Source organism: Biomphalaria glabrata, chromosome 3, assembly GCF_947242115.1.
Source record: "Biomphalaria glabrata chromosome 3, xgBioGlab47.1, whole genome shotgun sequence".
NCBI lineage: Eukaryota > Metazoa > Mollusca > Gastropoda > Planorbidae > Biomphalaria > Biomphalaria glabrata.
In genome coordinates, this window is record NC_074713.1 from 39,386,485 (window position 1) to 39,409,488 (window position 23,004).

The 23,004-nt window shown below is 35.1% G+C and overlaps 2 protein-coding genes across 7 annotated transcripts; one reads left to right on the forward strand and one right to left on the reverse strand.

Moving 5' to 3' along the window:
• Positions 1 to 649: 649 nt before the first annotated feature.
• Positions 650 to 22,944, forward strand: LOC106057954 (BTB/POZ domain-containing protein 9-like). 5 transcript variants are annotated; one of them, XM_013215318.2, is made up of 13 exons: positions 650 to 751; positions 1,878 to 2,089; positions 3,021 to 3,156; positions 4,016 to 4,155; positions 5,003 to 5,093; positions 6,262 to 6,526; positions 6,821 to 7,040; positions 17,335 to 17,454; positions 18,215 to 18,324; positions 18,624 to 18,813; positions 20,050 to 20,157; positions 21,328 to 21,406; positions 21,576 to 22,944. In XM_013215318.2, exons 2-13 carry the CDS (start codon positions 1,905 to 1,907, stop codon positions 21,939 to 21,941), a joined length of 2,010 nt encoding a protein of 669 aa, XP_013070772.1. In that variant the 5' UTR covers positions 650 to 751; positions 1,878 to 1,904; the 3' UTR covers positions 21,942 to 22,944. The 5 variants fall into 5 exon arrangements, with proteins under 5 accessions (XP_013070772.1, XP_013070767.1, XP_013070768.1 ...); XM_013215313.2 differs by lacking the exon at positions 650 to 751 and adding an exon at positions 809 to 843; XM_013215314.2 differs by lacking the exon at positions 650 to 751 and adding an exon at positions 811 to 907.
• LOC129925320 (uncharacterized) lies at positions 13,929 to 15,446 on the reverse strand. Of its 2 annotated transcripts, none has more exons than XM_056024973.1 (2): positions 15,196 to 15,446; positions 13,929 to 15,141 (listed from the first exon to the last, which is right to left on the reverse strand). In XM_056024973.1, the coding sequence occupies exons 1-2, from the start codon at positions 15,429 to 15,431 to the stop codon at positions 14,025 to 14,027; spliced, it is 1,353 nt and encodes a 450-aa protein (XP_055880948.1). In that variant the 5' UTR covers positions 15,432 to 15,446; the 3' UTR covers positions 13,929 to 14,024. The 2 variants fall into 2 exon arrangements, with proteins under 2 accessions (XP_055880948.1, XP_055880949.1); XM_056024974.1 differs by having other exon boundaries at positions 13,934 to 15,228; positions 15,283 to 15,446.
• Positions 22,945 to 23,004: the final 60 nt, after the last annotated feature.

A 23,004-nucleotide genomic window follows, 5' to 3' on the forward strand; every position in this document is an offset into this window, starting at 1 on the left:
TTTGAGTTGGGGAGGGGCGGTCCAATTTTTAAGAAGAAATCATAGTGTGTGGACAAAATTAGTTGAATATCTATATAATATAAGCTATTTATTGATATTTGAACCCATTTGTATATTATGTCGCACTACACTCTAATCTCTAAGAGGGCCCTGATTCCTTCATGTACTTGTCTTCAAGTCCGAAGATTAGTGAGGAATGCAGTATTTCCCGTGGCTAGGCAGCTCAGCTTCGACCTACATACTTTGCCACATCCAGCGCATACATAACCATTGCATGAAATTGCGCTAAACAAAAACAATTGGTGTACAATCGCACAGATCTATTACTGTTAGTCAGGCTCTATTACAAATTTTATTACGTCTGCAGTCTGATTCAAACTAATAGATACAACTATACGCTTAATATAGATCTATTTTTTTTTTTTTTTAAGTATTTAATATATTTTCCTGTTTTTAGTCTTATAGTCATATTTATTTAGTAAAAATACTCGGATCTAGACAAAAATACATAGCTTTAGAGTTACTGCCTTATGCTAACCTATAATGTACTAATCCAACTACCGAAATACTCTATAGAATAACATAGATCTAGAACCAAGTCTAGATTCTAGATCTAGAGCACTAGAGTCTATCTCTTGTCAAGTTAACAGTCAAGTCTAGTAGAGTAGATCTAGACTCGAGATTTAGAGACAATATTTGTCAATTTTGGTTGCGAATGTAGATCTAGATCCATTTAGATCTATTTAGAATAGTAATGTCAAAAATATCTACAATCTAGATCTACGCACTATATTACTTATTACTATATTACTATATTAAATAAAAATCAACTTTGACGACTTTGTTAAGTACCGCCCCCTTTCTCTGCCATTGCATTTCATAAATAAAACCCAAAACATTGTCTGTGGTTATTACTACTAATTTTCCGTAATTTAATTATTAACTTAATTGTCTTAATTAACTCAAGCTCTACCTCTGTCTTAAGAGTCTAGATCTAGTCTAGATTGACTCTAGTCACTCTAGATCTACGATCTAGAATAACTACTATTAGAGTCTAGATCTAGATCTAACTTCAATATAACTTGATCTATTCTAGACTAAAGTAACATCTAAACAGAGTAAACATGTCTAACACTAACATGATATAGAAGTCTAGTCTATTAAAGTATTCTAGATCTAGATTATTTATACTTATAGAGATCTAGATTTATGTCGTAGTCTTATAAATACTCATAGTAACTCATACTAAGTTATACTTATACTATTACTTTAATCTTTAATACTTTCTTAGTATTAGTTAGTATTATTACTAGTCCTAGTCTAGTATAGTAACTATAGTTAATAGTAGCTTACTTATACTAGATCTAGCTTAGTAAGTAGTTTACTGTTTATTAGATCTAGATAGTAGATTATCTAGTCTAGAGTAGAGAGTTGAAAAAAAAGCAAGACTCTAACTCTAAAATACTCTAGACAGTCTAGTCCTAGTCTAGATGAGTAGATCATCATAATCAAGTAACCCTAGATTCTAGTCTAGATCTAGAAAATCAGTACAAGTACAGTGTGTACACTAATCACTAATGTCACTAGATCTAGATCTAATTATAATTGAAGTAATTCATACTCCAGAGGTTTAGTCAAGTCTAGTGACTCTACACTCAAGACTCTAGTCAGTCTACTAGTGACTAGTCTTACTACTAACTAGTAACACTAGATCTTAGATCTACTCTACTAGATTTAGATCTATATAATTAAATTATATTAATTTTATATAGACTATAAACCTAGAGCCTAGATTTTATGTGATTTTACTTATTTTTAACTTTATTAAACAAGTGTGTTTTCTTTTTAAATATGTTTTTATTTTCATCTCTGGTTAGGTTGTGAAAGACTAAAATAACTTCAGGATGTGTGATCATCATCACTTGCGTTCACCCGCATCTATGGGAATAGTTGATCATGTGAGCAGTTTATCTGAGAACTTTGCAGAGCTAGTTGATACAGAAGCCTATGCTGATATTACCCTGATTGTTGATGGTTCAAAGCTTCGTAGTCACAAAGTTATTTTGGCTGCACGCTCAGACTACTTTAGGTAAGTTAGTGAAGGTTAAAGAACTCAGGTTATTTGACTAATTTTGTTATTTAATTTGGGTGAGTTAGTCTAGGTTTAAGAGCTGGGATTAACTAATTTAGGCCTGTCTAGGTTGAAGAGCTGAGGTTATCTGACTAATTTGGGTGAGTTAGTCTATGTTGGGCTTATTTAATTTGGGTGAGTTAGTCTAGGTTAAAGAGCTGAGGTTGTCTGATTAATTAAGGTAAGTTAGTCTTTAGAGATAAATAAATATATTATATAAATATATCTAGTCAGAGAAAGAAAACGTGAAAGAACTGTAATGTTTAATAGTAAGAACTTTTTTTTTTAATTTTGAAGCTTTTTCCCCTCACTTGTGATGACAAATTTTTCTCTTCTTGTCACTACACCTTGAACTTTTTGATACTGAGGTAGAAATTTGGTGGGAGGCAAAATGACTAAACTCTATTTTCCATAACATGCAACTAGATTTGGTGTCCAATTAAGAATCAACTTTATGCATCATTGCTTTCTAGTAGCATGAAATTCAAATAAATCTGAATATTTCTATTCTATCTTGTAAATAGTGCCCACCTGAAAGTATTTAATGTCATGACTTAGGTTTTGAGTTAATGGAAAATTAATTAATTTGCAGTAATTATTAAGAAGTCATAAAAATTATAATAATTTTATTAATCTTGAGATTTGTTATGTTATATATTCTTTTTAATCATATTGTACTGTATTTTTACTTTTGAAACAGTAACTTAACATGGATAGCTTTTAACGTTCCTACTGTACTTGTTGAATAGAGGAGGGAGTCCTTAAGAACCAAGGGCACAACATGGCCTAAATGGTGCTGATGTGATGTAAAATATAAAATCTATAAATCTAATCTGTATATTACCATTTGTTATTAATGTTAACAAAATATGTTATGGTTTTGCTTTAGGGCACTTCTGTATGGTGGTATGAAGGAGTCGCAGCCAGGAACAACAGAGATAGAACTACCAGACACACCTTCAGTAGCTTTCTCAGCTCTACTCAAGTATATCTATACAGGGCGTATGAACCTTGTTGAGATCCAGGTGGGAAAACAGCTGTTGTTTTTTAAAGAAGCTTCAATTATTTTAAATCTTTTTTTTTTATTTATTTGTCTAAACATTTTGGAGGATCTTTTCTTTCTTGCACACATTTTGCGGGACTCTATTTTACGGCAGTATAGTTGGTTTGTCCATTATAAAATGATTGTATTGCAGTAAATTCAGACAAGCAAAGCGGGGTGGCTGAGAGATAAAGCACTTGGCTTCTGAACCGAGGGGTCCCAGGTTCGAATCCTGGTGAAGACTGGGATTTTTATTTTCCGGATCTTTAGGGCGCTTCTGAGTCCACCCAGCTGGAATGGGTACCTGACATTAGTTGGGGAAAAGTAAAGGGCATTAACCGTGGGCCACAGAAACAGATGACCTTTACATCATCTGCCCTATAGACCACAAGGTCTGAAAGGGAAACTTTTACTTTTTACTCTTCAGACAAGCGCTGCATCACTAGTCAAAACTCAATTCTGCCTCAGCTCTTCAGCTTACACTCCACTGGCTCCATGCATTTGCTTAATGGAGTATATAGTGACAACATTGTCACCCATTTATTCAAACATTACGTTCCTTGTTTTGCAAGCATCTTGAGCCCACAATATATTTTGTTAACACTCTTATTTGAAAGTCATTAAAAAAAATAAGCTTGTGAAAAATAATGACAACAAAGTTAATTAAATTTCTAAGTGATGAGGCCAATCTACCTCTTCTACCTACCCAGTTATGAAAAAGTATTAAACCTGTTTTTGTAAAGTTGTCCTAGATAAGAGTTGTAAAGAATAAACAGCTACTTAGAGCAAATTTGGTTTGCCAATGTGCTGTAATTATGTTGAATGAATTTATTTTCTCATAGGAAGAGAACCTCTTGGATATTTTGAGCCTTTCTCACCGATTTGGTTTTGTAGAGCTTGAGTCTTCCATCTCAGATTATCTCAAGGCCATACTCAATATCAACAATGTTTGTCATATTTATGACCTGGCTAATATATACAGGTAAGTATGGAATGCATACAACAGAATGTTTGGACTAATTGGTTCATGATTCTGTGGGGGGCTTTTTTTAAATTAAAAAATGATAAGAAATATATTATACTATTGTATATTTCAAATTTCACATATTCCAAAATTCTCATTATTTAAAAGTAGCAAAACAATATTAAAACACACATAAATACAGAGATACAATTATAATTATTAATCAATCAAAAGTAATTGAAAATAAGATTTTCATGTCTGTTTTTTTTTTTTGTATCTTTGTTGTGATGGAAAAGGAAACAAATTAATTTTGTTTTGTTTGTTTGTTTTTTCCAAAAAGAAATGTACACATAGATCTTATTTGTTGCTGGCATTCATTTGCCAACGCAGCGCTACCCTGCCTCATAGTGGTGCCTGGGTGGAAATGATTAGGTCCAAAGGGTAGCAAAACAAGGCTTCTATAAGGGTGACTAAGAGGTGCGATATCATTCTCATTGCTCAGGTTGGGGTTGCAAAGAGAAACTTTACAACCATGTCAACAATCCACAGGCCATTCCTCATCCTCAAGGGATCATTTCACAAATTGTGAGTCTCACATGGTTAGTGTGGTAATGTGAAGGAAGATAGGGAGAGTGGGCTCCCCTGTGTGCTCTCCAGATCTCTAGCCCATGTCCAGAGCTTTCAAATCACTGGAAATAGTGGTGTGGTACATAGGCACCAACTTGGATCTCTGCCAAACAGAAGAATCTGCTCAGTCAAGCTGGTGATAGGGAGCTCATGTTCCTTTTTGCTGGCCTTGAGCAGACAACTCTACTAGCAGTTTTAAATGGTATTCATTTGCTAAAAGTTTGTCTTGACATTTCAGCCTGACATCATTGTGCAATGTCTGCAAAGATTACATGGATAAAAATGCACAAAAAGTGCTTGTCAGTGACAGCTTTCTATCATTATCACAGGCAAGTGAAATTTATGTTTTATAAATCACTTCAACTAAGTATAATGTTCTAGATTAATCTTGCACAACCAGACTAGTCGGTAGTTCCACTTCTATTTTTGAGTTCATACATTGATTTTGATTAGAGACAAAATCTTAAATTATTAAAATTAAATGAAAGTCAAATTTTAATTATTAACTCCAGCTTATTTCTCTCCAAAAAATGTATATATTTAGAGTTTCTATTTTGTTTTTTTTTTCTGCCAGAGATTGTTTTTTTTTCTTTGCTTTAATTTTCTTTTATTTATTTCTTTTTTTTAATGACTGGCTGAACTAGAAGGGAAATTTCTTAAGCTACTCACTGTCATATTTATTCTCCAGACTATTTACTTTTTTGAAAGATACATTGGTCATCCCAACTAAACTCCAGGCATTCAAATATGCACCATCATTTTTGGCTATTCTACTGTGTGGAGTACATCAAATCAATGAATGCTTTGTTTTTGTTTTTTTTTGCTTTCTGATTAAAAAATTGATCTTATCTTAAAACTTGAGTCCTATACTCCCTATAGCCTACCAAATATGCAAGTGAAGTGGAGAACTAGCAAATGGATGGTTAATTAAATTAAATCTGAATGTTCTGTCAAAAGTTTTCCTTATTTTCCCTCATTAAGTCCATATAAATGAGACTGCGAGAGGCTCAAAGCCCTGGACAAAAAAAAACAACCTGTGGTTGTTCGCAATGCACATATGTCTTCATATTAATCAAAAGCATGTCGCCTCTAAGACAGTCAAAAAGAATATGAGACACAGTTTCCTCCTCTTCCCCCACAACGCGACACCATTAGTCAAAGTTTGGCCAGAACCATGCAAAGTATAAGTCAACAGGACAATGGTCCATCCTTCAAGTGTTCTATTGGCTTTTTCCTTCCATAAAGGGGGAGGGGATTAAGTGCACCTTCAAATGCTTCCAGACTCGGCAGGTTTTTTGGAATTAGTCCCAACACTCAGAAACTTCTATTTCTATCTTAAATGATTGGTGCTAGAGCATAACGAAGCGAATATACTAGGGAATCATTTTTCACAGTTGCAATAGTTTCTTGTGTAGTTAGATCTAGCATTTGGCTTTTAGAGAGATTAATTCATTATTTATTTGCTGAATATTTTCCACATGAAATTTATTTTTCCAGGCATCAATGAGAGATTTAATTTCCAGAGATTCTTTCTTTGCATCTGAAATTGACATTTTCCAAGCGGTGCGTAAATGGGCTCATCATAATGCAGGACAAGATCCAACACCAATCTTAGAAGTTGTCAGACTGCAGTTGATTAAAATGTCAGAGTTGTTAAATATGGTCCGTGACACTCATCTTGTCTCCTCTGATGCTATCCTGGATGCCATTAAAATTCAAACAGAATGTAGAGACATGGATTTAAAGTATCGTGGATTTCTAGGTATTAAAATTTTGTAGTTATTTAGAATTTTATTCTATTATTAAATTAGATAAATTTTCTAAAATTAAAAATTATTTATATGTATGTGTAGTTTGTAATTAATTTTTATTTCTCTACACAGTATTTAGCCTGTTTCTCTATAATATAGGTGTTTATAAAGTTGAGGGTATCATTATTAGTTGAAAATGTATATATGTCCTCTGAGGGCAACTTTTATTCTGAGATAATAAAATGTTGACATGAACTGAAATAGTTTAAAGGTTGCTAACATTGAGTTACTGTCACTTACTTCAGTCACTGAAGAAAATGTGGCTACCATACGCTTGGGTGCCACAGTCATCCGCGGTGAAATGAAGACAGCCTTGTTAGATGGCGATACACAAAACTATGATTTGGACAGAGGGTTCACCAGGCACCCCATTGATTGCAACAATGGTACTGGCATCGTCATCCAACTTGGGCAGCCCTACATTATCAATACAATCAAACTACTGCTTTGGGACAAAGACATGAGGTAAGTGTAAGTAAACTAGCTATCATTCTAGGTGTATTTCTTCATAACATTGTGTCATGCACTCTCTCTATATATATCAAAGTACATGCATTAAACAAGAATGTTTGTTAGACATGTCATAAAAACATAAGTACAGATGATTTAATATAGCGTGATTTAATACAGCGATTCCCAAATTATTTTTTTTTGTATAGACCTCCAGTGGTCTATGATGACTTCCAAGGGGTCCTGATTAGTGAAAAAATTATTAGGGGGTCTATTGGCTGTAAATGGGGGATCTACAATAGTAGATCTTATTAAGTAGGTTGAAAATTTTAATTTTATGTCACATTAATGGATAATAAATTATACAAACATATGATTTGTACATTAGTTAATCCTTTTAATTTGAAAGAAATTATTAAAAAGATTTTTAACATCTTATTTAAATGGCTCAATTGTGTCTACATGAAACTAAAAGGACATAAAATGTTTGTTTGTAAAATGTTTTACATGTTTTGGATGTTCCTTCAGAGTTGAAGATAATTACTTCCTAGTCCAAACCTCCCGAAAAGTCTCTCAAAATCTTAAAATTCTCTTAGAAATTGCCAGAATTCTCCTAAAATTTTGTCCACTCTCCTAAAAGTTTTACCCAATATTTTTAAAAATATTATTTTGCTTATTTTGCAAAAAATGTGGGGGGAAAAAACAACAGCATAACTAGGCATTCTGATTGCATGACATTACCGGCTGGCTGTGTCAATAAGCTTACCTGTGACGTGTCTACACCGCCTTTCATCCACTTGTGAAGCGCGACCTCGTGATTGAAGATGGCCTTGGCTCAAGCAAGCATTTCACCAGGCGTTATTTTTCTGAAGGCAGCGCAGAAATAGTTGACAGCTGAAGATTAGCTAGAGTTAGTGTGTAGTGACTATTGTCTATAATTAGAGCAATTACAAGCCTAATGTGTAGGCTACAATCCTCTGGGCCCTCCCTCACCTAAAATCTTCTTGTAACAGTAAGAGTGACTTCGCGTGGAAAGTCAGTAGAATTTCAGTCATCTAGATCTAGCTAGCAATAGTATCTAGTGTTAGATCTAGTGAAAATAATTTGCACCTAACCTGAAAACTCAGTGAATTTTAGTCAATTTAATGATCTCGATACATCTAATGTCTTGACTACTCTAGAAATATGCTAGATTCTAAATTTACGCTAAATCACTAGGATCTAGTGAAGATAATTCACACATAGCTGCGAAAAGCCATCAAATTTTTGTGACTTATTAGATTTAGAGTCTAGATCTACTGTAAATTCAGTTAAGATAATTCTCACACAGTCGTAAAAGTTATGCAAATTTTAGTGACTTAGATATAGACTCTAGAATTACGGCAGATTCAGTGAAGATAATTTGCACTCAGACGTGAAAAGTCCGAGAATTTTAATGACTTAGAGCGTTAGAGTCTAGATCTACTGTAAATAGTGTAAATTCAGTGAAGATAATTCTCACACAGCCGTGAAAAGTTTGCGAATTTTAGTGACTTAGACTTAGATCTAGAGTCTAGATTTAAGGTAGATTGGATGAAAATATTTTGCATACAGCTGTAAAAAGTCAGTAAAAGTTATTTTGGTCGTAAAAGCCAGGGAAACTACAGAGATCTAGTTGAAAAAGAAATTCTGCTTGAGAAAAAAACAACAACGCTAATATGTCTAATACCCCCCCCCCCCCCCCCCCCGGCCATCCAAAAGCCATTATTTAGTAAGCAAATGTCCATTAAACATACGAATAGGCCTATATATTACAGGCTCTGTTTATGAGGAGGATTTAAGTTCAGTTAATAAAAGTATTATAAAACATTACCTCAAATGCACACCATGACTCTAGTATCTATAAAATACACGTAGGAACTAAAAATGTACTATTCCATCACAGAGAATACACATTATGAAGGCATCTCTAAGAATGTTTCTTATTTTAAAGAAATATCAACCATTTGTAATGTTCTTTAATAAATCTTTGAAAAAAAAAAGGTTGTTTAAGGTTTTGGGATGACAGTCAAGTTGTTACTTGATTAAAAGATAACTTTCATTACATTTTTTGTGGACACAGCTGATGACATTGTTTCTGTTCTGAGTAGGATTTGGCAAGATATTTAATATTTCCAAAATCAAGTAACAATAATTGATTTGATAAATGCATATATATCATACATTTCATCCTTAAAATCCTCCTAAAATCTCCAAAAATTTTGTCATGGAAAACTGCTACTAACCCTGTTTAGAACAAAAATATTAATTAAATAGAAATTGGACATAGCATATTTAACAGATTGCAAATTCAAGGGTGATAACTACAAGTTCATCAAAAGTCCACTGTCAGGTTTAGGATTTATTTGCGTTTTTTTACTAGCTGTATACTGTTAAGGTCCCGGGGTTCAACCTGACAAGAACATCACTCACACACAGTCGTACATACAGTAAACAACTAGGTGAATAGTTTAAATAACAACAAAAATAAATGAATTTGATTGTATGAAACATATATGTGTATGTACAATGAGGATGACAAATAGACAGTATATATATTATATATATATATATATATAATAGGTATATATAAAGATATTATACAATAATTAATTTAAGCACCTTTGCTACGGCTATTAACTTGTCACCCTGGCTTTATGGTCCACCAGACTCTGACCGACTGGCGTCACAACACTGCCAACCTCGGTAATAGTAAAGTTTGACAATGACAATGAAAAAAACTGCAATATGTATTTCTGAGACGGCAAGCGACGCCCACAACTCCAACACTGGCACCCTATAAACGAAATAAACACAATACTCTCAACTTCTACACTAAAAATAGAAATTTGTGACAACCTCATACAACATACAATAATAGATATCACAAACGAATAACTCACCCTAAACAGGGGTCCCAAGAATCCAACTGAATAATAAGTCTGAGAAACTGGTACAGACAAATAACGTTTTACGGGCCAACACACCGTTCGTTACAATCAAATTCAGAGGGTGAACTGCCTCATGACAAAGAATGACCCATAGATGTCACCGGACTTTGTGACGTAGCAAAACAATTCAAAACAAAAAAAATACAAGACACTCTCGCCCCGTACACGTACTACCAGGAGAGGAAATAAAAAAACAGAGTTAGGAGAAAGAAGTAGACACTTGTCTATACTACGCGACATCCCCCCTCCTCGACGAACTGGAAATTTTGAAAGAAATTCCAGTCATCAAAAATCCTTTCGAAGACAAAACTTTGTAGAAAGAACAAGGAAGAACAAAATGATCATAAGTGCATCTATGTCACATTTCAAAATGTAATAATGGAAGAAAAAAAATGATGGGGAGTCACCAATTAATGAACCAAGGAGACACAATACACGTCAAGATAAAAATCCAATAACAAAGAAAAGTTGGTTACCTTGACTTTTACGGTGACCCATATCAACTTGGGCCAAGAACCAAGTTATATTACAAAATCATATTTACAAATACAACATTAATATAATATACCAACTTATATTCATGGTAGATAAATACACATTATATTCTTGAAATTAGTATCATTTGCATAATATAAAACACAAGTTCAAATGTTATAACTTATAGAGACATAATATAAATGGCGGATGGAAGTCTATATCAATCTTGAACAAAGATCAGCCAGCAGATTGTGCTCTCCCTTTACGTGGGCAACGTCAAAGGAGTAGTCTTGTAGCATCAATGCCCATCTTGTGATACGTGCGTTTGTAAAGTTTGCTCCTGAGATACGATAAGGCCTTGTGATCAGTCAGCAGGTGAAATGTTTTACCTGCTAAATACCTGTCCAGTTTCTTAACAGAATATACTATGGCTAATCCTTCCCGTTCAATAATAGAGTACTTCTGCTCCCGAGGCAACAACTTACGGCTTACGTACTTTATGGGATGTAACACACCTTTGATACACTGACAGAGAATACCAGAAATTCCTTTATCTGAAGCATCGGTCTGAAGAAAAAAAGATAGAGAAGGGTCAGGTAAACGAAGAATAGGATACTTACTCAGACAAGTCTGCACTCTATTCAATGCCTCCGCACACTCATAGTTCCAGTCCACTCTTATAGACTTGCCCCGACGTAGTAACTCTGTAAAGGGGAATACTAAATCCGCGTAACTCGGAATAAATTTGCTGTAATAATTTATCAGACCAATCAAACTACATATTTCTTTCTTTGTAGTGGGTGTTTTAAATTCCATGATCTTTTTTACATTGCTAGGATCAGGTTTGATAACTCCCTGTCCCACATTATGACCCAGAAATTTAACACTAGTGTAGCCCACCTCAAGTTTATCTGGTTTTAGTGTAAAGCCGTTCTCTCTTAGAGCGCAAAAAACATTTCTGACACTTTTCGAGTGTGATTCCCAGTCTTCACTGAAAATACAAATGTCATCGAAGTAGAACAATACATTTTCTACTCCCCTTAGCATACTCTTAACAACCTTATTAAAATGACTTGGAGCACCGCTCAACCCAAAGGGTAAGTAGTGGAACATATAATGCTCCCCAAGAACTCTAAATGCTGTAAAAGGTTTGCTCGTTTCACTGATCGGAATTTGCCAGTAACCCTTTGTTAGGTCCACCAATGTAAAGTACTTGGCTTTATACAACATGTTAAACAAATCTTCTTGTTCAGGAATTACCTCAGCAGGTATTTCAGTAATATTTTTTAATTTTCTAAAATCTATACAAGGGCGGAGTGTGCCATCTTTCTTCTTAATTATAACAACTGGCGCTGCATAAGGGGAGTCCGTCGGCCCTATAATTCCCAATTCTAACATGTTGTCGATTTCTTGCTTCACTTTCTCTTTCATATGAATGGGCACCGCATATGGTTTCAGAGCTATAGGCTTCTTATCAATCAATTTAATTTTAAACTTTTCGACAGTGGCCCTGCCAGGAACATTGGATATAATGTCTCTATACTCTGTTAAAATTTCATTTACTTGCATCTTTTGCATATGGTTTAAATTGGGGTTAATTTTGACCTGTGTGAAGACATCCTCGTGAATCTTCTCTTTCTGCGTAATTTCTAGCGTTGGAATGTTAGGTAGCATATCATCATTATATTCATCCTGCTCAGCAACGTCTTCCTCCCCTACAACTGAAACCATATTAGCTGACAAAAGTTCATTTCTATTTTCATCTGCAACAATTAGGTTATCTCCCTTCTTTACCCTACAATGGTATTTCATAAGTCTGTTTATATGATATATCTTTGTCATATTTTCTTTCTGGATAACATAATTAAATTGGGAAATCTTGTTTAGAACCTTATACGGGCCCTGCCAAAAATACGGACAGCTTACTGTCTCTGTGTGGTTTGAGGACTAAAACACAGTCACCCACATTTATATCACGCCTCGATGAGTATTTGTCATATTGTTTCTTGTATTTATTTCTGTTTGCCTTACTGTTGGAATTAGCAATAGCAGTCACCTCAGATAATCTTGTCTTCAAATCCAGTAAATAACTGAATACATTCTTGTACCCATTTTCCTCTTCATTATTTACGAACACTTGCTTTAAGATAGCCAAAGGGCCCCTCATTTGTCTTCCGTAGACAAGCTCAAATGGTGACATTCCCGTTGTTTCGTTAGGAACCTCTCGGTAGGCGAACAGTGCTGCGTTGACTTTCCGGTCCCAATCACAAGGGCTATCCTGACACACTTTCCTTAGAAAGGATTTTAAAGAAGAATTAAGTCGTTCAACCATCCCATTAGAGCTCGGGTGGTAAATGGTAGAATGCACTGGTTTGACAGAGAAAAAATTACAGACCTGATTGTACAATTCCGAAGTAAACTGTGGGCCTTGATCACTTAAAATTTCAGTCGGTAGCCCAATTCTACAAAAAATACTAGTTAGTGCTTCGATAACTGTTTCTGTGTTTATATTTCTCAGTGGTATCGCTTCTGGCCATCTCGTAGCAACATCTACTACTGTCAAAATATACCTATTCTTATTGTCAGTTAACTCCAATGGGCCAATAATATCTGTTGCAACTTTATAAAACGGAGTGGTAACAACATTCATTTGGCCTAGCTCCACTCTGTCACAACGACGTGGCATCCTAGCTTTCTGACAAATATCACACGACCTCACAAACTCTTTTATGTCTCTATCTAAACCTTGCCAGAAAAAATATTTGTAGATTTTACTTTTAGTCTTTCTTAATGACAAATGTCCTGCCAACATACTCTCATGAGCGGTTTTCAACACAATTTCTCTCTTAGCTGAAGGTACAACTAACTGTCTTTCTTCCTCACCAAACTTTCCCCTAAACACTCTGTACAATAGTCTATCAAACACTTTATATTCCACACTTCCATTCTTTTTATTATCTACACAACTGTCCACATGTCGCTCCCATAGATCTTTTAAAGACGGATCACTCAACTGTTCACATAAAAATTCTTCGCTTGTACCTAACACATCTCGACATTCTTCCAATACTCCACAATCACTTACAGTGCCGCCCTCAATCTCCTTATTTGTCATTGACCTAGTTACTGCTGAGCAATTAAACTCACGACTCACATTACTGTCAACATTCCCAAGAATTAAATCTGCAACCGGATCTTTAAAGCAAGCTACGACATATTTACCGACAATGTAATCCGACTCAATACTCACACATGCCAATGGATAATCCTTCACTGTCCCATCAACAAGTTTTAATTTATAAGTACCAGGAATCATGTCTTTCTCACCAACTAATGAGCTTCTAATTCCTATAACACTCGAACCAGAATCTTTCAAAACAGACACACTTATCCCATTTACTCTCCCCTTTTCAAACTTCAGCTTACCCACAGATTTATCACGTAATGTCTTATCCACATATGAAAAAGTTTTTCTCTTACAGGGGGAAAAATACTCATCTCCTTTCCCTAAAGTACAATTTCCACAATTTTGAATATTGTGAGGACCACTCAGTCATCTATAAGAACCTCCTGGGCCTTGATCTCTGTTTTGGTATGCCCAAGTACCACCCGTTCTACTGTGCCTGTTATTGTAAGAATTCTCGTATGTAGCATAACTTTGTCTCCCAACACTATTGCCGCGGATTCTTCGACCGTTACCATCAAACTGCCTTTGGTAGCGACCTTGTGATGCATTTCTACTGGGCCTTTGTGTGTTAGTGGAGATTGTGGGTGTGTTCCTATATCTAACATCAGAAGCAGGACTAGAGTTAAGTTGCGAACGTTGAGGGCATTCTGACGCTTTGTGGCCTCCCCTCTTGCACTTAAAACAAATAATTAAGTTACTCTCAATCCCTGGACTTCTATTTCTCACAGGCTCACGACACGCTGCCGCAACATACGCACTTTCTTCCTTACAAATAGACACATCAGAACCAGCTACCTTAAATCCTTCTATAACTTCTAGCATATTATCTACTGTTCTGTGCTTGCTCAAAACTAGTTGCCTGTATATGTCACTCGAAACACTTTCTAAGATCCTATCTTTGATCAACAGGTCTTTTAACTCCTCCACTGTTTTACCGACTTCGGCCATCTTGCACCAATTGTCTAATGCTGTTCTCAATTCTGTTACATATCTCCTAAAGTCGTTTTGACTTGGTCTCACGAGATGGAATCTTTTGCGGCAGGTTTCCGCGTTGATATCTGCATGGCGAAGAAGTGCAGTCTTGACTTCTTCATAATTCTCGCTAAGGAACAGACTGTCCCTTAGCATGAAGTTTCTGAGTGCGGTGGTCAGTTTATATGACAACAGCAAGGACCACTCTTTTCTCTCTATTTTGCACCTTGCTGCAACGGCCTCAAAGTGTGTTAGGTAAGCTAGGAGGTCGTCGTCATCTTTCATTCCCTGGAAACTCTTGTCAAGCCTGTCTAAGACATTCTTGTATCGCACATCCCCTGACTGTCCTGCCGCCCCGCCTGCCTCTGGCGCAGACTTTTCTTTAAGCCTAGCCAGTTCCAACTCCTCTTTCCTCTTGATTGACTCCTTGGCATCTCTTTCCTTCCATCTTTCGTGCTCCTCGCGTTTGGCCTTCTCATCACGTTCAAATCTCTCTTCTTCCTCTTTCTTCCTAGCCTCTTCTTCTGCCTTCGCCTCTTTCTTCAACTTCTCCTGCCGCTCAAACCTAGCCTCTTCTTCTGCCTTCGCCTCTTTCTTTCTAGCCTCTTCTTCTGCCTTCGCCTCTTTCTTCAACTTCTCCTGCCGCTCAAACCTAGCCTCTTCCTCTGCCTTCGCGACTTCCTTATCTCTATCATATTCAGCTTTCCGTTCCTTCACATATTTCTCTAGCCTTTCCCCTTCGTACCCCATATCATGGCCATCACTAATAAATTGTGACGTTACCGTTAACCTGGTTTCCATGGTCTAAGTGCCTTACTGTGTTAAGCTAAATCAACTAATACTATTATTATTATTACTATGATATACTATAATATACAGACATAAGATGTAAACTACAACCTATGAGTGTGTTGTATGGCAAAGAAAGAGAAAACCTATCTGAGCAGTATCCAACGTCGGAGAGAAAACGCCTCACTCCAGGCCGATGCGTAGAAAGGTAGCTGCTACAGGGACTTCCAAAACACCAACACAGGAACGATGGCCTCTAACATCGGTATCAACGGTCAATCCCCACACACTTGTCTGTTGTCGGGAGCGAGAAGACACTCGTCACTCGGTCATAAGTGAAGCACAAAATTACATGAAAGAAAAAATTAAATAAATGAATATAAATCACAATCTTGAAATATCAACACCTATAGTCATATGATGATGAGTTCAAAATCATAAATGATGAATTTAGCATTGGTACAATCCTCAATATCAACAATCAACACATAAAGTAATATGGCGGTGAATTCAAACAAATTAATGATAAATTTAACAATGTTTCAAGCCTCTGCTACTTTTGATGTCCAAACAATTATGAGAAGTACACAAACAATTTTTTTTTCTTCAGCAAATTGTACCCAATACATCAAATATAAATACAATAAAGGGGTATTAGGCAGTATATTTTTTTTTTATTTTAAAAGATAACAAGACTAGATAAGACAATCTATGACCTAGTAGTCACAGCCGGACTCTGAGCCCCCATTTGTCAGGTTTAGGATTTATTTGCGTTTTATTTACTAGCTGTATACTGTTAAGGTCCCGGGGTTCAACCTGACAAGAACATCACTCACACACAGTCGTACATACAGTAAACAACTAGGTGAATAGTTTAAATAACAACAAAAATAAATGAATTTAATTGTATGAAACATATATGTGTATGTACAATGAGGATGACAAATAGACAGTATATATATTAGATATATATATATATATATATATATAATAGGTATATATAAAGATATTATACAATAATTAATTTAAGCACCTTTGCTACGGCTATTAACTTGTCACCCTGGCTTTATGGTCCACCAGACTCTGACCGACTGGCGTCACAACACTGCCAACCTCGGTAATAGTAAAGTTTGACAATGACAATGAAAAAAACTGCAATATGTATTTCTGAGACGGCAAGCGACGCCCACAACTCCAACACTGGCACCCTATAAACGAAATAAACACAATACTCTCAACTTCTACACTAAAAATAGAAATAGTGACAACCTCATACAACATACAATAATAGATATCACAAACGAATAACTCACCCTAAACAGGGGTCCCAAGAATCCAACTGAATAATAAGTCTGAGAAACTGGTACAGACAAATAACGTTTTACGGGCCAACACACCGTCCGTTACAATCAAATTCAGAGGGTGAACTGCCTCATGACAAAGAATGACCGATAGATGTCACCGGACTTTGTGACGTAGCAAAACAATTCAAAACAAAAAAAATACAAGACACTCTCGCCCCGTACACGTACTACCAGTAGAGGAAATAAAAAAACAGAGTTAGGAGAAAGAAGTAGACACTTGTCTATACTTAGCGACATCCACAAATTTCAGCGTTTCTTGTGAGAATGAAATCAATGAAGCAAAACATTTTGACTTATATTGAACGTTTAAGTGGCCTCTATTCCAATTTTCAAAAAAGGTTATAGGATGCTCTGAATATGGTAATACCTTAATAGATTATCTATATAAAGAAGATATTGAAGAGACAGATTCAGTTGATGAATTTTAAAAAAATTCAGAATTAGCTTAGCTGGGGATCTACCGAATTCTTGGAAACACTGCAAGGGGTCTACAACACAAAAAAAAATTGGGGACCATTGGTGTAATGGATTTGAATTTGCTGTATTTTCAGATCATACTCCTATTATGTTGAGATATCAATGGATGATAAAGATTATGAACGTGTTATTGACCATACTACTTATTTATGTAGATCCTGGCAGAAACTTCACTTTCCTGCTCGGGTTGTCAGGTGATTAAATCTTTATTGATATTTCTTTTTATTTAATAGACTATTGGCTACTAGTACAAATTAGATCTAGGTTGGTATTATCAGTTTTTCCCTAACTACCTACATTTTTTGCTTAAATCATGTAAGTTAGTCTTTTTTATCTATATCTTTGTTTAGTTGTTCTTATTATTTCATCCTATGCTTCTCAGCCTTAACTGCCACTTGGATGGAAAAGGTTGTTGAGATGATTAGGCCAAATGGGAAGCAAAAAAGAACCCCCTTTGGGGTTCCTAAAAACTGAGTCCATTGGACTGGCAGGGATAGAAAAAAGCCCCAACAAACATGTCACTATCCATATACATTTCTTTAAAGGACTGTTTTTATGGCGAACTCTGCACAGCTGATGTGGTACAGAGAAGGAATATGTGGGAGTTTCCCTGGTGTGCTCAGCCTTAGCCTCACTTCTAACCCATGCGTCTTGGTATACGAGCCATCTGTAATAGGGATGTAACATTTAACATAAGCTTGGATATTTCCCAGGCAGAAGCTTTGTTCAGAGAAACAGATGGAGGGAAGCTTCCTTAGGCCTAGAGTTCCAAGTCTGTTAGATTCAACTCTTAGGACCATTAGGAAGAAGAATATTGTACATCGCAATGCATTAAGTATGAACTAGGCTACAACTTAAAATCCCATTAAACTAAGACCACTTCCTGAGCTTTTTATTTGGTCTCATTTCTTAAGAATGTTGGTTACATAATTGTTTGTTTTTTTGCTTGCACAGATTTATCAAAGTAGTTGGAACACATAACACAGTGAATAGAGTTTTTCATCTGGTCTCATTTGAATGTTTCTACACAACCCGCACTTTTCATTTGGACAGAGGTTTAGTGGGTAGGTTTTAACTATTAGTTTAACCTTATCACTGCCACATAAAAAATGTATATTAATGAATTTATTGAAATTAAAATTATTAAGTCAATAATTATGCTGCTACTTAAATTATTTACTTGTTTACTTAATTTTTTCAAAATTCTAAATTAAATTCAATTTGTAATATATCCATAATTACAATTTGTTTTTTTTGTTTTTAAACATATATTTGTGATGCCTAAAAACCTTTGGCATACATGATAAGGTTCAGTGAAAGTCTGAAATTTTATATGTAAATGCTCTGTATTTGTTTCTATTAGTTCCGACTGAAAATGTAGCTACCATTAAGAACAGTGCCCTAGTCATTGAAGGAGTCTCCAGAACCCGCAATGCACTCATCAATGGCAACATTCGAAGTTACGACTGGGATTCTGGTTACACCTGCCATCAGCTTGGTAGTGGCGCCATCTGCATTCAATTAGCTCAGCCCTACATCTTATCAAACATGCGGTAAATAAATGAATTTGACTTTTACCATTGCAAATTATCTCATTAACCCAATTACTACTAGGCTCTGCAGTATCGCTCAAAATACTAAGATAAGGGGATAACTCCAAATTACGAAAAGGGATATTACAAAGTATATTTTTAACATTAAACATCTATTAATAATAAAAAGAAAATACTATAAAAATAAAGAGAAATGGATGACCTTTATAGCAATCTATAATTATTATAATTAAGTGGGAAGCGTGGTCGAGAGGCTATGTGCACTTGAACTTAGCTTGGCTATCTATGAAGGGGGCTCGAGGTTCGACACCCGACTCTGGCAGAGTTGTGTTTACTGAGCGCCTAAAGGCAGCACTGGAAAAACCTTCTCCTTGATACCCCCCCCCCCCCCCCCCCCCCCCCACTGGTCCACAACTGAGATTGGACTAAAAATCCCAGCCAGCTCAAAAACACCATGTAACCTGCAGAAAAACAAAGAAATGTGCAAGTTCTTTGGGGAACACTACAAATCGTTCACTGACATTACGTTCACCAACCAAATTGTTTGTTCACCCGACAATTCTGGTATAAAAAATAAAAAGTTCAACTCAGAAATGAGAGCTTTGTGAATTAAATGAAAGAACTTGCATGTATATCAATCAATTTCTTTGATAGCTCTAGATACATCCTTGACACTGATCTAATACTAAGATAAAATATCTAAAAGGATCTATTTAGTAGTTTTGATGGATGCCATTATAAATTGGCTGTCTAATAGGGAAAAAAAATGAAGTTATGACATTCCATCAGGCGTCATGAAAATGCTGCCCAAAAGCTATTGTTTGTTTATGTTTGTAAAGTCTATTTGGAAATTAATATAAAAAAAGGAATCCTTTCACTATTTAAAAGAACTAGAAAATAAGATTTAAGGACTGGGAGTCCATGATTCAATTATGTACTAATTTTCTGTTAGTGGTGTTTTTTGTTTTGTTTTTTTGTTTAATTTTATTTTCATCCAACACTTTTATGTAATAATTATTAACCTGAAATTGTAAAAATAAAATAGTTTCAAAAGTTGTTTTTAAAAACACACCAACATTAATACCATGGTTTTCTATGAAAAACTGAAGTCTGTAGGGCTTGTTACCCTAGCTAAGTTTAAATATTTTGCTATACAGGCTCTCAATACTAATAGATCTCTGTTAACTAATTGTTGTTGAATCCTATGATTTCAATGAAAACTATTTTTCTGTCTAGCTTACTGCTGTGGGACTGTGATGACAGAAGCTATAGTTTTTACATTGAGGTTTCAACAGATCAGCTCAAGTGGACACAAGTTGTAGATAAAAGACATGAAGCTTGCAAGTAAGTTGGGTTAGCTTCTAGTTCAAATTTAACATAGTTTTTTAAAATAATGACCAAGCTAAAGGAGATTCGACCATTTTATTTTGTATTTGCTTTGATTCTTTATTGTATGTTTCAAGTACTTATTGTCTGCATTAGGCTCAAAACCTGTTAATTGTATTTCATATCAAACTAGATAGTTCTGAACTTAGACTTATAGTCTTCTCCTATCAGCAATGCACCACATTTAGTTGGATATGATTTTAACACTTATTTTACTAAATAACTGGAGATAGTTGCAGAATACAAGAAATAATTTTTTTTTTTTTTTTTAAATACACAATATATGGTCTTAATTCTTGTTAGTATTTGAACAATAGCTGATCTTTAGGTTTATTATGTGTGCTTTCTTCAACCGTTGGTTCTCTGCTGATATTGTGGCTTACATTTCATGAGAAACTCTCCTCCTACACATCTCTTGTATTGTTCTAACTACAACATGCTGACATTTCATGTGAGGATCAAGCTCACTTAAAAAGACATCAACTAAAATACCAAGAAAAAGGAAGTTCATTGATGACTCGGCTGTAAGTTTGTGAGGATACAAATTTTGGACAATTTTTTGTTTCTTATTTTGGGAAAATCTTAATAACTGGGTTATTTACAATGCAAGTCTGGACAAAACTTTAACTCGAAAAACTGTTTAGAATGATTCTTCTTCTTCCGATTTCTCATTATCATGTTGGCAGATTCAGATAACTAGTCTTATATCATTATCTGAGATGAACTGATCAATGTTTTCCAGATTAGGCAGCGCTGTTTACAGCTTATCTTCTATAGAGGTGGGGCCAGTGTTTTGTTCGGGCCTCTTGATATTGTATGCAGCTTTGGAGCTAGTGACACTCCACAAGGGCATGTTTCGCTAGTTGTAACTTTGAGCTTCCAAAACTTTTGTTGTCTCATTCTGTTCAGAGGTGAACAAATTATCTTGATCACTTCAGATAACTTGTTATAAGCATAATTTTTTTTCTGAACTTTGGGAGAGAACTGATACGTTTTCAGTTTTTTTGAAATATTCTCTAGTATTGTCATCTCTTCAGGATAGAAGGGAATTTTTGACTGCTTACTCATTCTCCAATATTTGACCAGTAGGTCTGGAATGATTCTAATGTATTATACTGTATTTGACAGATCTTGGCAAGCTGTAACCTTTGAGCCTCTACCAGTCACCTTCATTCGTATAGTAGGAACTCACAACACTGCTAATGAGGTAAGCAATTAAGTCACTTTTGAAATATCGTTTTAAAAGAAATTGATTTTAGTTTTAAAAATAGTTCAAAGAAAAGGAATAATATTTTTTTATTGCTCAATGTTTAGTCTTAAAAACTATTTTTTCTAATGTTATTAATCAATTTATTTTTGTGACTTCAATCTTTTAGGTATTCCACTGTGTTCATTTTGAAAGCCCCACTGACAGTGCTGTTGGAAATTTGATTAACAATGCAGCTGCAGTTAGTGGCCCGCCAAACAGCCCCAGGCTGCAGCTAGGCCCATCATATCCCATTTCAGAGATGGACAGGGGCCCTTCTGTGAGTGGAAGCAGCAGCAGCACCAGTAGCCTCAGCGAGAGCCATCTCAATGCTCCGGCCAGCCCTAACTACTACCCAATGCACCCACAGCAGCAGCCAGCCCACTTTCACCAGCCCTCTGCACCTCAAGGCCTAGCTGACCTGCAGAATATGAACTATGCAGGCCACATGTTGCAACAGCAGGATGTGCCAGAAGCTGACAGAATGGATGGCTAAACAGAAGTTTATAGTGTCACAAAATCAGAAACCTATAGTATTATTGAAAAGTAAATCTATTTATAAACCTTAATTTAAAAAATATATTGAAAAGTTTGACCAAAAAATTTATATTTTCTTATATAAAAAGCAAATGAAGTGATAATCAATAATTTTTCTGGTTGTTTCTATTTATAGACAGTCATTTATTAACTGCTGTAGCATTTTCTTTAGTCTTATGTCAGTATAGTGACTTGGGTTTTCAGAGATATTTGGTGTTAGATTTTTTTAAAATTAATATTACATCCGCTATGCTATTTATAGGCTAAAATTTAACATGTTTTTCTTTGGTGAAATATTAAAAAAAAAATAGAGCTTTAAAACCATTTAATAGATTCCTTATATATTGAATAGTGGAATACTGATTGTTGTTTGTTTACTAACCAAGCTGACCATGTCATTACCAATATTGAATAAGGAACATGTTGTTTTTGTTTAAAATGAATGAGCTGTCTCTCCACAAGACAGTATTTTTTTTTCATGTGGAAATGAAGATGGTTGCCTTTATCCAAACTATGAGCGATATTGTTATTTTAATATGTATATAAATACATGTACATGGATATGATAGCTGCAAAGTTGTCAGTATGTAATTACTAATGGTCAAGGATAAAGTATGATCTTTGTACCAGGCTAGGTGTATGTTTTTTTTCTTCACTTGGGCAATGTTGCCAACTTATTAAGAGGTGGGCAGGCTTGTTGCCAACTGTGAAATGGTATATGTACAGTTATTGTTGACAACTTCTTTCAATTTAATGGATCATGCTCCACTAATTATTAGCTATATATATATATATATATATATCAGCACATTAATGTTTTGGCTGTGAGTGCAAAACAGTTTTATTGATATTTGTTTCTCCATTAGTTAGTACTTCATTGAAATTTATTAATTTCTTCTTAAAACAGTGTCAATGGAATATTGAATTTCTAATTCAAGGTCTACTTAATTAAATATGATTTTTTAAAAAAATAATTTTTATGAGCAGACTAAATATCTTTGGTAATTTGACAGTTCTGTTTC

Excerpts from the sequence above, each read along its gene's own strand:
- LOC106057954 (XM_013215318.2), top strand. The coding sequence starts at position 1,905 with ATGTGTGATCATCATCACTTGCGTTCACCCGCATCTATGGGAATAGTT. Across the intron at positions 18,325-18,623 it reads TTTGGACAGAGGTTTAGTGG|TTCCGACTGAAAATGTAGCT; the intron begins GTAGGTTTTAAC and ends TGTTTCTATTAG. Across the intron at positions 20,158-21,327 it reads AAAAGACATGAAGCTTGCAA|ATCTTGGCAAGCTGTAACCT; the intron begins GTAAGTTGGGTT and ends TGTATTTGACAG.
- LOC129925320 (XM_056024973.1), bottom strand. The coding sequence starts at position 15,431 with ATGGAAACCAGGTTAACGGTAACGTCACAATTTATTAGTGATGGCCAT. Across the intron at positions 15,142-15,195 it reads AAGGCAGAAGAAGAGGCTAG|GAAGAAAGAGGAAGAAGAGA; the intron begins GTTTGAGCGGCA and ends AGAAGAGGCTAG.